The sequence below is a fragment of the Chelon labrosus genome (assembly GCF_963514085.1).
Source record: "Chelon labrosus genome assembly, chromosome: 11".
Lineage (NCBI taxonomy): Eukaryota > Metazoa > Chordata > Actinopteri > Mugiliformes > Mugilidae > Chelon > Chelon labrosus.
This window is the reverse complement of record NC_140344.1, coordinates 29,992,965-30,006,366: the sequence shown is the minus strand read 5'-3', so window position 1 is coordinate 30,006,366 and position 13,402 is coordinate 29,992,965. Positions and strand designations below refer to the sequence as shown.

At 47.4% G+C, this 13,402-nt stretch overlaps 1 protein-coding gene across 1 annotated transcript in view; it reads left to right on the top strand.

Moving 5' to 3' along the window:
* The window catches only part of LOC311495442 (uncharacterized protein), a gene marked incomplete at both ends in the record, with an annotated part of 14,241 nt that extends 2,877 nt beyond the window's left edge, over positions 1–11,364 (top strand). Inside the window, 4 exons of the mRNA XM_084554876.1 lie at positions 9,561–9,656; positions 9,771–9,887; positions 10,548–10,610; positions 11,228–11,364. Coding sequence (XP_084411002.1) covers positions 9,561–9,656; positions 9,771–9,887; positions 10,548–10,610; positions 11,228–11,364 — 413 coding nt within the window. The remainder of the gene's footprint in view (positions 1–9,560; positions 9,657–9,770; positions 9,888–10,547; positions 10,611–11,227) is intronic.
* Positions 11,365–13,402: the final 2,038 nt, after the last annotated feature.

Sequence of the window (13,402 nt, the reverse complement as noted above, 5' to 3'; positions counted from 1 at the left end):
CTCCTCCTCCTCTCCTCCTCCTCTCCTCCTCCTCCTCACTCCTACTCTCCTCTCCTCCTCCCTCCTCCTCCTCCTCCTCTCCTCTCCTCCTCTCCTCCTCTCCTCCTCCTCTCTCCTCTCCTCTCCTCTCTCCTCCTCCTCTCCTCCTCTCCTCTCCTCCTCCTCCTCCTCCTCCTCTCCTCTCCTCCTCTCCTCCTCCTCTCCTCTCCTCTCCTCCTCCTCCTCCTCCTCCTCCTCCTCCTACTCTCCTCTCCTCCTCCTCCTCCTCCTCCTCCTCCTCCAGTCCCTGTTCCACAGGGTCCAGCTGGATCCAGTGGAGAAGTCTGGTGGAGGAGCTCAGCTCTGGGGACACGTCGTCTCAGCGTCACCTTCTTTCTCTGGAGCCCAGTCTGGTGTTGAAGAAGGTTTTTATTTATTTTGAGTTTGATTCAAACATTAAAAGATCTTGGTTTCTGTTCAGACTGATGTTAAATAAGCAGATATTTAAATGGAGTCTGGTGCAGACAGACCATAATATTCGATTGATCTGGTTTATCTTCTCTCTCTCTATGTTCTACCGTCTGAAGGATTTCATCTCTGTAAGTGAAACACCGTCTAGATTTGATTTCATCATGTGGTCACAGCTGCTGATGGATCCGAACCATCAACAGCTGCTGGTTGTTTAGTTTGGTTCTCAGCTCCAAGACCAGACTCTTTAAAAGTCTCTCATTACTAATGAACAGACATCACTGATTCATGTGATCATTTCTACTAGTGGTTGAATGAAGGAGTTAAACTCCTCTTCCTCAGATCAGCCCTGTTGAGTAGGTGGTCTTTAATGTGACCCAGGACTCATTGTGTGTTCACACTACCAAAGGAAGGAGGTCACATGTGTCCCAGACCACCTCCACATGTGGACTGACACCAGATCAGTGTTCACACCTGGACCTGTTTAACTGGACTCTAGAGACCAGATCAGTGTTCACACCTGGACCTGTTTAACATGACTCTAGAGACCAGATCAGTGTTCACACCTGGACCTGTTTAACCTGGACACTAGAGACCAGATCAGTGTTCACACCTGGACCTGTTTAACCTGGACTCTAGAGACCAGATCAGTGTTCACACCTGGACCTGTTTAACCTGGACTCTAGAGACCAGATCAGTGTTCACACCTGGACCTGTTTAACCTGGACTCTAGAGACCAGATCAGTGTTCACACCTGGACCTGTTTAACCTGGACTCTAGAGACCAGATCAGTGTTCACACCTGGACCTGTTTAACCTGGACACTAGAGACCAGATCAGTGTTCACACCTGGACCTGTTTAACCTGGACTTTAGAGACCAGATCAGTGTTCACACCTGGACCTGTTTAACCTGGACACTAGAGACCAGATCAGTGTTCACACCTGACCTGTTTAACCTGGACACTAGAGACCAGATCAGTGTTCACACCTGGACCTGTTTAACCTGGACTTTAGAGACCAGATCAGTGTTCACACCTGGACCTGTTAACCTGGACACTAGAGACCAGATCAGTGTTCACACCTGGACCTGTTGAGGAAGGTTTGAACGAGGACGTGGTCATTTCTAACGAGAGGAAGCAGGAAATGAAAGATATTCAAAAAGGATTCAGAAGATGTTATGAATCTATTTCTGAGTTTCTCTGCTCGATATAAAACGTTTGACGTAATGAGACCAAGTGTTGAGAGAGCAGCAAACAAGTTGTTAATCCGCTTATGGAATAAATGAAGGAGCAGAGTAATGATCCTATTAACCTGATAAGACGAGGACGAGGACAATGATCAGATAAACAGAGACAGACGTCCTCCACAGATCAGAGACATGAACTGGACGCTGAGAATTAAAATTGTCAAAACCAAAGAATGTTTCTATAAATGCATCACCATGGTTACAAGAGACAACGTTTAAAACCAGAATCCATCAAATCACAGAATAAAACCGGGATCAAATGATTTAAACCTTTTTACAACGAGGTCATGATCAATGAGTGTGATCCACCTGCTCCACCCCTCCTCCACCCCTCCTCCACACCTGCTCCACCTGCTCCACACCTGCTCCACCTGCTCCACCCCTGCTCCACCCCTGCTCCAAAAGTGGTAAAGAGTATGTGAGTGTCCTGATCATGATGACTAATGTTAAATGTTTCCTTCTGTTCCTGCTCTGGTTCTGGTTCTGGTTCTGGTTCTAATGCCTCCTGTGATGTGAACCTGATGACCACTGAGGGGGTGAGTTTCTCTTAGGTCCAACATCTAAATGACCTCGGAGACACAACTCGATCAGCCCTCCTCTTCATCCCACCTCTTCAGCCCTCCTCTTCATCCCACCTCTTCATCCCTCGTCTTCATCCCACCTCTTCATCCCTTGTCTTCATCCCTCCTCTTCATCCCTCCTCTTCATCCCTCGTCTTCATCCCATCTCTTCCTCCCACCTCTTCATCCCTCGTCTTCCTCCCACCTCTTCATCCCTCGTCTTCATCCCACCTCTTCATCCCTCCTCTCATCCCTCCTCTTCATCCCTCGTCTTCATCCCACCTTTTCCTCCCACCTCTTCATCCCTCGTCTTCATCCCACCTCTTCATCCCTCGTCTTCATCCCACCTCTTTCTCCCACCTCTTCATCCCTCATCTTCATCCCACCTCTTCCTCCCACCTCTTCATCCTCGTCCTTATCCCACCTCTTCATCCCTCGTCTTCATCCCACCTCTTCATCCCACTCTTCATCCCTCCTCTCCATCCCTCCTCTTCATCCCACCTCTTCATCCCTCGTCTTCATCCCACCTCTTTCTCCCACCTCTTCATCCCTCATCTTCATCCCACCTCTTCCTCCCACCTCTTCATCCCTCCTCTCCATCCCTCCTCTTCCTCCCACCTCTTCATCCCTCGTCTTCATCCCACCTTTTCCTCCCACCTCTTCATCCCTCGTCTTCATCCCACCTCTTCATCCCTCGTCTTCTTCCCACCTCTTTCTCCCACCTCTTCATCCCTCATCTTCATCCCACCTCTTCCTCCCACCTCTTCATCCCTCCTCTCCATCCCTCCTCTTCATCCCACCTCTCCATCCCTCCTCTTCATCCCTCCTCTTCATCCCACCTCTTCATCCTTCCTCTCCATCCCTCCTCTTCATCCCACCTCTCCATCCCTCCTCTTCATCCCTGGACTCTCTCTTCTTTTCATTCTTCACTTGATCAAAGCGAGTGAAGTTTAATGTTGTGGATGTTGTGATAAACTCTTTTTCTGGCTGATGAGCGGCGCTGACGCTGTCCACAGATACCCCCCCCCCCCCGCCCCCATACTCCCCCTCCCAGCCCGGTCTGTCAGAGGACGAAGGCTTGTACGAAGGCCGGAATGTCCTGCTGAGGACGGCGGGGGTCTGTCATGTTTGTGAAACGTGTAAATGAGCAACACAGCGACTGCGGCCCTGTGGTGATGTTGTTTAGAGACGTTTATACGAGACACATGGAGGACAAGAGACACATGAGGACAAGAGACATCCTGACCTGTGTCCTCTAGTGTCCATGCAGTGCCACATGAAGCTAACTTTAGCCACAAAGCTAACTTCCATGTTATTTATGATGGTTGAGATTATTTTCAGGACGTCCAGTAGAACATGGTTGTGTCCTCTAGATAATAGAGGGACATAAACAGGCCTGTATTTACTGGGGGTTGGGGGGGGTGGGGGGACACTGTGATGATGATGATGGTCAGAGCTCATATAACTTCAGACTCAGGTGGAGACAAACAATCTCAGCGAGAGTCGGAAGAGGCCGGCGGGCGAGGCCGGCTTCACTTAGCACCTCCTAATGAAATCTGCAGCCTGGCAGCCCCCCCACCTGACCGCCAGCCCCCCCAGCCCCCCCACCTGACCCCCAGCCCCCCCACCTGACCAGCCTCAGTGGAGGTCTGCATCAGACCAGAATAGACCTCCATTAACCATCCTCCTCTTCCCTCCTCCCTCCTCCTCACCCCCCTCCTCCTCCTTCTCTCCCTCCTCTCCCTCCTCCCTCCTCCTTCTCTCCCTCCTCCTCCTCATCCTCCTTCTCTCCCTCCTCCTCCTCCTCCTCCTCTTTAATATCTGTCTTTTCTTTGAATACATTCAGAGCTTTGTCCTCTAACGTCGTCTCTTCTCTTCTTCTCTGTCTCTCCAACACGTCCAGTTTGTAAGTCTGACTGTGTAGTGTTTGTGTCGTAGCATTGTTAGCCTGTTAGCCTACTAGCATGCTAGCCTGTTAGCAGGCGCTAGTCAGTATCCACTGAGTACTTCTTGCTAAGTATCCCACAATGCATTGCATCTCATTGACTCGTCAGCTGACACCATGGAGTCATTCTGGATGAAATGCATTGTGGGATACCTGGTGGTCCCTCCTGGTGGTTTGAACTGAGACTGATGACGTCTCACAGGAAGTGATGATGTCAGTCATGACCGACGACAGACCGACCAATCACAGCCCGCTGTGTGATGTCATCAGGGAGGAGGAGTCAAACCAGTATGTAAATACGACCCAAACTGACTCCTGTTTCCATGGTTACAGCCTCTGTGCTCCTATTGGTCAATATCACAGAGATCAGTTCCCAACGGAGAGACTCCAGAACAACTTCACTGATCGTCCCGTTAGAATGTGAACCAAATACACACTCAGCTTCCTGTGTGTGTGTGTGTGTGTGTGTGTGTGTGTGTGTGTGTGTGTGTTCAGACGGCGCTTCACTGGGCAGCCAAGCAGGGACGTCAGGAGGTGGTGGACATGATGCTTCGCTCTGGAGCCGACGTCAACGTCAGATCGGTCAGAGTTAACGTGTGTGTTAGTGTGTGTGTGTGTTTGTTAGTGTGTGTGTGTGTGTGTGTGTGTGTGTGTGTGTGTGATGGTGTGTGTGTGTATTCTTCTGTCCTGGGTGTCCCCGACTAAAAACATGAAATAAAAAGTTATAAATAAAACCAGCAGAATAAAACAAGGTGCAGCAGAGATGAGTCCAGGTACAGGTTACATGACTAATGAATCTCAGTTAGATGATTTATTGTCATTCAAAGCTCTACACCAGTAGAACAGTAGAACAGTAGAACACAATAGAATTAATGAGGTTTAACTGACTCTGAACAGCAGCTCTACACTGATTTAAAAAACTATAGTAAAACAAATAACCAGGAGCTAACTAGGAGCTAATGAGGAGCTAACCAGGAGCTAACTAGGAGCTAATGAGGAGCTAACCAGGAGCTAACCAACGAGGTGCTAACTAGGAGCTAACTAGGAGCTAACCAGGAGCTAACTAACTAGGAGCTGACCAGGAACTAACTAGGAGCTAACTAGGAGCTAACCAGGAACTAACCAGGAGCTAACTAGGAGCCAACTAGGAGCTAACTAACTAGGTGCTAACCAGGAACTAACTAGGAGCTAACTAGGTGCTAACCAGGTGCTAACCAGGTGCTAACTAGAAGCTAACTAGGAGCTAACTAACTAGGTGCTAACCAGGTGCTAACTAGGAGCTAACTAGGAGCTAACTCTGCTTCAGACCCTGAAAAGAATTCACTGACTCTAAAAGAGTCTCATCTCTTCTTTGTGTCTCTGCTTTCACAGCCAATAAAAATGAAAAGCAAACAGTGGAGGGGACCGATGGCTAAGCGCCGGCGGCTGAGGGCCGGCGGCTGAGGGCCGATGGCTGAGGGCCGATGTTGTGATTACTAATGGCTTCCCAGACGGCCGAGGGCCCTGAGAATTCGATTCATGTGCAGCAGCTCTGAGCGTTAATCTGCTGCTGATGAGCTCACAGGAGATAGAGCTGAAGCCTCAGCAGAGCAAAGCAAAGCAGACAAGTCTCTCATTGGCTCCATGATGACTTCATTTAGTTTTGTCTCTAATCGTTAACGAGCTAATGGCTCCGATAAAAAGGCCCTCAGCTCACATCACTAGTCAGTGACCTCACCTGGACCAGGACACGGCTCAGAGAGGAGGAACAGATTCAGACTGATGTCTTTTATTAATCTGTTATGACTCAACGTTTGATTTATCATCTGTATATTAATCATGATAAAACATTCAAAGAATATTTCAAAGTCATTTCTTGTTTTCCTGAACATTTAATATTCTGCATAGTCTAATAATGATGTGTTATAGAACGGTCTAATTAATAAAAGATAAACTTCATTGTCATCCAACACATATGATCCAGCGTACCTGTCTGTTCATTAATGAAGAACCAGAGTTGATTCAGTCTGGATGTGTCCACACTCACGTCTCGTCTTCTCTCTCTCTCTTTGTCTCGTCCTTGTCTCCTCTCGACCAGCATGTGAGTGACTCCCCCCCAACACCAACACCCCCCAACACCAACACCAACACCCCCCCAACACCAGCACCAACACCCCCCAACACCAACACCCCCCCAACACAACCACAACCCCTCAAACATCACATCAAGACACTTTCAGCATAGATGGACAAGTATAAGACAAACTAAACCATCTGTTATTTATATAAACATATACTGATGATATTCTCCTCTACATGAGTCTGTGATGACATCAGCTGTGACATCAGCTCTGACATCAGGAATAAAGTTCAGTCTGGTTAAATGTCATCGTTAGATCCTGTCTAGGCTGTTATATTCATATCATATTATAGACCCCTCTGATCCTCTAGAACTCTGTAGAACCAGACTCTGTGCAGATCTCGTGTTCTTTTAGACTGATCACAGAACGTTTCCTGTCTCTGACCTCCTGACCTTTAACCCTGTGTTTCTCTGACCTCTCTCTGCCGACCAGCTGCTCTCTGAAGGGGGTGAGTCCAGTTTGACTTTGTCACATCCAGACACGTTCCTCTGTTTCTCTCTGTTCATGTTTAATCTCTGAATCAGCTGATATTATTTTAGAAAACATTAATGAATCAGACAGAAAGTAGAAATTAAAATCTGAATGTTCCTGGTGGTCAACTTTTTATTTTTTAGTTTAAGATCACCAGAAAAATGTTTTGTTTCTTTTTTAAATGAACGTGACCAACAGAGCAGCTACACATGGGACAGAAACATGAGACTAAAGTGAGCCAATATTACATATCATGTCCTCCTTGTCTCCAGTATCTGCTGTGACCTCCTTGTCACTAAATGTTTCTGGTAACTGCTGATCAGTGGTCTACAGCAGCGTTGTGTGTTATAATCTGAGGAGGTGCTGTGTTGGTCTTCTTGGACCAGCAGAGATGTTTCTCCTCCTCCATGGACCTCCTCCTCCTCCTGTGGTGGAGACGTGACAGGACGGTGACGGCGTCTCTGTGATCCCACATCAAACGTCCTCCAGGGCTCATTTACAGTCGACTGTGATGAGAGTTTAGAGACGTTCTTCTAATGAACGCCGACTTCAAACCGTCCGCTGCGTCTCTTCTGTCATTCGCCTCCAGCTCAGGCGCCGGCTGTCGGCCATCTTTGTCTCCTTCACTGACAGACGAACAGCTGATCCTCTGGGACTCGTCTGAGTTAAAGACAACAAACGACGACTTCACAGGAGCTCAGAGCAAACGCTGTCGACGAGCAGGAGAATCACACACTGATTCATTCAGACGTCAACCAGAGGAGAACCACAGGAGAACCAGAGGAGAACTGGAGCAAAACCACAGGTAAACACCGGAGAACCACCGGAGAACCACAGGAGAACATAGGAGAACCACAGGAGAACTAGAGGAATACCAGAAGAGAACCAGAGGAGAACCACGGGAGAACCAAAAGAAAACAGAGAAGAACCACAGAAGAACCAGAGGAGAACCAGAGGAGAACCACACGAGAACCACACAAGAACCCCTGGAGAACCACAGGAGGACAATAGGAGAACCACAGGAGAACAGAGGAGAACCACAGGAGAACCAAATGAGAACCACAGGAGAACCCCGGGAGAAGCACAGGAGGACAAGAGGAGAACCACTGGAGAACTCTCTGTATTATTGGAGAACGTATTACACTGTCTGCTAATTAACTAACAATCTGTTGAACCAATCAGAGCATTGGGGGCGGGACTTATCTGTGTAATTAGGGCCAATCCCATCAATAGAAACAACACAGCTGTTGACCAGTGTTCTCTGTCGTTGCCAGGGTTACACAGCGCTCCACCTCGCTTCCATCCACGGACACCACGACGTTGTCAGAACCCTGATCAACACCTACAGTGAGTCGGTCCACCAGAACCTTCTAATCATCACCTGTAGACGTCAAATAACCAGGTTCTGCTGGGTTCTAGTTCATCAGATCAGTTAAAGGCAGAACCAGAGTGAGAACAGGACGCTTCTCTGGGAATCTTCCTTTTATTAGAGGAGTACCACAAGGCTCTGTATGAGCACCTTCAAATAATGCATCAGATCCTCCATGAGATAAAGACTAGAATAATAACCAAGAGAACAATCAAGAGTAAAGGAACATAGAAATGAAAGAACCTTTATGTGAATGTGATCTACATTTAAATAATTAATAACCTCATTCATCCTGTTCTGTATGTTCTAATGCTTCCATCAGTATTTAGTATTAACCTTTATTTCTTTCATTTAGCCTCATGTGATCTGACCCTTTAACATATTTATTATTAAATAGTTCATTCGTTGAGTCTGGACCACTGAGGTCTGGTCTGAGACGGGACCCGGACCAGACCTGTGGACGGACCGATGATCATCTGACACAAGTTAAACGTTAGAAAACAGCAGGAGCTGTTCTCCGGATGAACCCTGGTTCACAGTTAATTGTCAGCTCAGAGTTCCTCAGATTTTCTTTGTGTGAATGTTTTAAATTCAGAGAGTGAGGATCAAACATCAGGGACCGTTTCCTCCACGCCTCACGGCCTCGCTGAGGTGAAGAACCACTGATGCAAAACGCTCCTGCCAGACAAAAGACCCACCCAACGCTTTGATTGACAGGCCAGGGCCCAACGAACCCCCCCCCCCCCCCCCTCCCCCCCAAGGCGAGGCGAGACGGGGAGTTCACGCCCGAGCCTCCAGCCGCCGGGCCGGTCCACGATGGAGGCGTGGTGGTCCTGCAGAGCGCCGCTTCCATCCCATCTGTTCTACAGGGTCACACAAAACATGTCTCCATATGCTCCACGCCACACACCGCCAAAATAAAAGCCTCCCAGCAGAACCATGACACACACCGCCAAAATAAAAGCCTCCCAGCAGAACCATGACACACACCGCCAAAATAAAAGCCTCCCAGCAGAACCATGACACACACCGCCAAAATAAAAGCCTCCCAGCAGAACCATGCCACACACCGCCAAAATAAAAGCCTCCCAGCAGAACCACGCCACACACCGCCATAATAAAAGCCTCCCAGCAGAACCACGCCACACTCCGCCAAAATAAAAGCCTCCCAGCAGAACCATGACACACACCGCCAAAATAAAAGCCTCCCAGCAGAACCATGCCACACACCGCCAAAATAAAAGCCTCCCAGCAGAACCACGCCACACACCGCCATAATAAAAGCCTCCCAGCAGAACCATGCCACACTCCGCCAAAATAAAAGCCTCCCAGCAGAACCATGCCACAGACCGCCAAAATAAAAGCCTAACCCTAACCCTCTGTCTAACCTCCTTGTCTCCAGACGCTAAAACCACCATCAGAGATTATCACGGGAAGACGGCCGTCCACTACTGGAGCGGCTGCAGAGACGTCTTCATCAGAGCAGACGCTCCGTCAGGTCAGTGGATCCATGAGGCCTCAGCATCCTGATAGAGAACATGTTCCACTGGTTGGAGTGAGATCCAGGTCCTGGTGTTCAGGTCCTGGTCCTGGTGTCCTGGTCCTGGTCCAGGTCCAGGTGTCCAGGTGTTCAGGAGTGTCCATGTGCTTCCAGGTGGGCGTTTGTGTCGCGGTCGGTGGACGCAGCGCTACGCTCTTCCCTCGCTCTTGTCTCGGTCTCGTAGTCAAGGTCAACTCCGTCTGGACTTTGGGACGTTGCCTCCATCGGCGTCCCACGATGCTCTGGACCTCCATCTTTGATTCGTCCTGCTGGGGACACGTCCCCCAGGACCCCTGCTTGTCTACAGCTGTTGTGGTGGGATTAGAACCATTTATGTTTAGGGTTAGGGTGGTTCTGTTTCTCTATAAATGGAGTCAGTGATGATTTTAGTCTGTGGATCAGGAGCTGGTTTATTCTGACACAAACTTTGACCTCAAACATAAAATAATAAGTTTCAAATAGAAATACTTTTAGGACCTTTGAACTGAACAGGACTTCTGTTTTGTTTTGAGCAGAGGTCGATAAGATGTGATGGAGTTAAATAAAAGAATGTGTTGAGTCTGTTTGTTGTCGTTCATTTATTAATTATTATCATTAGTGTCAACGGTCATATGAATGTAAATACGTCACATCTCAGCAGCTGACTGCTTCTGATGTTCAATCAACAGCTGTCCCGGAGCTTCTGTTTCATTTGTTCACATCTGGATCAGCTGTTCATAAACACAACCCTACATGAGCTCATGTTGAGACCTGATGAGACGTTTACTCCCCTTTGACCTCTGAACTCTGACCCAGATGTTTGAGATTGAAAAGGTTGAAGCTGAAGCTTTATTTCATTTCTGGTTTTAGTTCAGCGTCCCCCTCCAGAACGAGGTCCAGGGCTGAAGAGGAACTCTAGACTGAAGGACGGAGGTCAGAGATGTTTTCTTCTGACCAGAACCCCCCCGCTGATAAATACCCCCATCCAATTACAAGATGTAATAATTTTGCTCTCAGCTCAGTAATGAGGTCTAATGCCGGGCCCCTATGATAATTCCCGGTCGGGTCCCGGCCTGATCAGATGTTGAGCTCCGTAATTAGACCGCTGGCACAAGATGATTATTTGGTGTTCAAACAGAAAATGAGGTTGGAGGAAGTCAATCTGGCTGAGCTCTGAGGAGCACACACCACAATCTAATGATTTAATTACAGCTGTAAGCTCCTCGGATCAGACCGGAGTCCAGCCCTCAGCCTGGGGGGGGGGGGGGGGGGAGTAAATGACCCGACTGGAGGTGGCATCAGTTTAGGAAACACCACAGGAATCCATCCCAGAATAAATCTTGACCACAGTCAATATAATATAATATAATATAATATAAAACAAAGTACTAAAACAAATATACATTTACATTCAAAACAATAGAACAGACAATAAAACAATATAAAATGAAATCTAGTTTGAATTATTGTGGACGACCGAGCCCCTCCACCCCCTCCACCCCCTGAGCTCCAGATAAATCCAGGTTGATGTTTTCAGGTGTGAATCGTAGAGAGCTGCTCCATCATCTTCATCATCTTCATCGTCTTCATCGTCTTCATCGTCTTCTCTGAGGAGACAGAAGCTTCATTAACCAGAAACAACTCGTCTGCTTCCTCTGATCCAGCAGAGTTCCTGCTGTGGAAGTAATGAAGGAATGAAGACGAGGGTTCCTGGCAGGTAACAGATTGATGAAGGTCTCTGTGAAGCTGACCTTTGACCCCTCTGAGTGTAAACAGTGTAAACCTAAACCCTCAGCAGACTCACACGAGATCCAGACGGCCCCTCCTCATTTATTCATGATCGTTGAGCTGGAGGATGAAACTGTGGATGAGAGCATGAAATATTCACCCGACCATAAACACTCCCGGACGGGCCCGAGGAGGAGGAGGAGGAGGAGGAGGAGGAGGAGAAACCCAGCTCTTGTTTTTCCAGGAAGTACAAAAGAAAAACATCTCAGCACAGATTCCCTTCACAATAAAACGTCCTGTAAACAGAAGCAGATCGATGAAGATGAAGATGAAGATGAAACTTCAGGACGTCTCTCTGCAGCTCCATCGATTCAGGTCACGTAGAATTATTCTGAAACTCAGAGTCGACCAGGACCGCCTCCATCACTCATTAGTTCTACAGTTCTACTCATTGTTCCAGAGTCACACCATGCTAAGCTAAGCTAAGCTAAGCTAAGCTACGCTAAGCTAACCGGCTGGTCAAATTAACAGCTTCTCATTAAAGACATTTCAGAATGAGAGAAATAAAACTATAAAGACTTTGAACCAGAGGAGGAGATGATCTGATCTGAGGCTCTGATACCAGAAACATCGCTAAGACGATTAGTGCAGACCAGTTTTCATGGAGGAGATGCAGAGAGCTGATAGGACGAGCCTCAGGCTGCACAGCATTTAAATCAAATACACCCCCACCACCACCACTGATCTGGGCCTTTGTCTGAAGAGTCGATCCTTCTCTGCTGATCAGAGGGAATCAAACCAGCGACACAGGTTCCCTTCATCTCTGCTCCTCTGAGGAACTCGTCCCATCAAATTAGCATCCGATGAAGAAACGCTGTCAGAGGGAACCTAATGTTTGAGGATCATCATTAGTTATAAACCAGAGTTAACGAGCAAGGACTCAGTCTGTCAAATATTTATGAGCAGTAAAACTAAACAGAGATGGTTTCATCTCAGAAACATTACTTCCTGTCTCCCAACATTCATCAAATAAGATATTATTTAAAATCCAGAACACCCGACATAAAAGAGCCTTCAGTGTTTTAAAGAGTGACAGAGACGCTGACGTTCACAAAGATCATTTGTGTGAAGAGAAGCTCAGCAGCTTCATTAACGTCCTGTCAGGTTCTTATAAGACGGAGATTTAAGCAGATAACTGAAGGACATTTACAGTTAATCATCTTAAAACCACTCAAAACTTCCTGAAAGTAAGAACCCAGTCAAACTTAAAATGAGCCAATATTACATATCATGTCCTCCTTGTGTCCAGTATCTGCTGTGACCTCCTTGTCACTAAATGTTTCTGGTAACAGCTGATCAGTGGTCTACAGCAGCTTGGAGGAATTTTAGCCCATTCCTCAGAACAGAACCACTTCAGTTCTGAGATGTTGGTGGATTTCCTCACATCAACTGCTTGCTTCAGGTCCTTCCACAACATTTCTATTGGATTAAGGTCAGGACTTTGACTTGGCCGTTCCTAAACATTCATCTTGTTCTTCTTTAACTGTTAAAATCTGATTTATTGAAACTAAACCAGGAACTGAACCACACCTGAGTCTCATTACATTGATGGAGACACTTCTGAACACATGGACTCCTGGAGGAATCCTAGAGGAGCACCTCTCTGATATGTAATATTGGCTCATTTCAGTCTCATATATTTGTTGGGTTCTCTTTGTCGACTTTCAGGATGTTAAGAGTCATTTGTAGTAAATTCTGTAGGATGTTGAAACCTTTAAACTGTTTCACGTCTATTTAACGTCGTATTAAATCATATTTGAGGATGTGATGCTGGTTATCGGGGCTGTATCGTCCTGTCCGAGCTCGGGCAGCAGCAGCTAATGTCCCGTGAAGACATCACATCAGACAGACGTCCTCCTCTCAGAGATAAATCCTGACCTCAGCCTCACGAAGAGGAGATCTCAGCAACAATCACAAAAGAGTTTGTCTCTAATTCT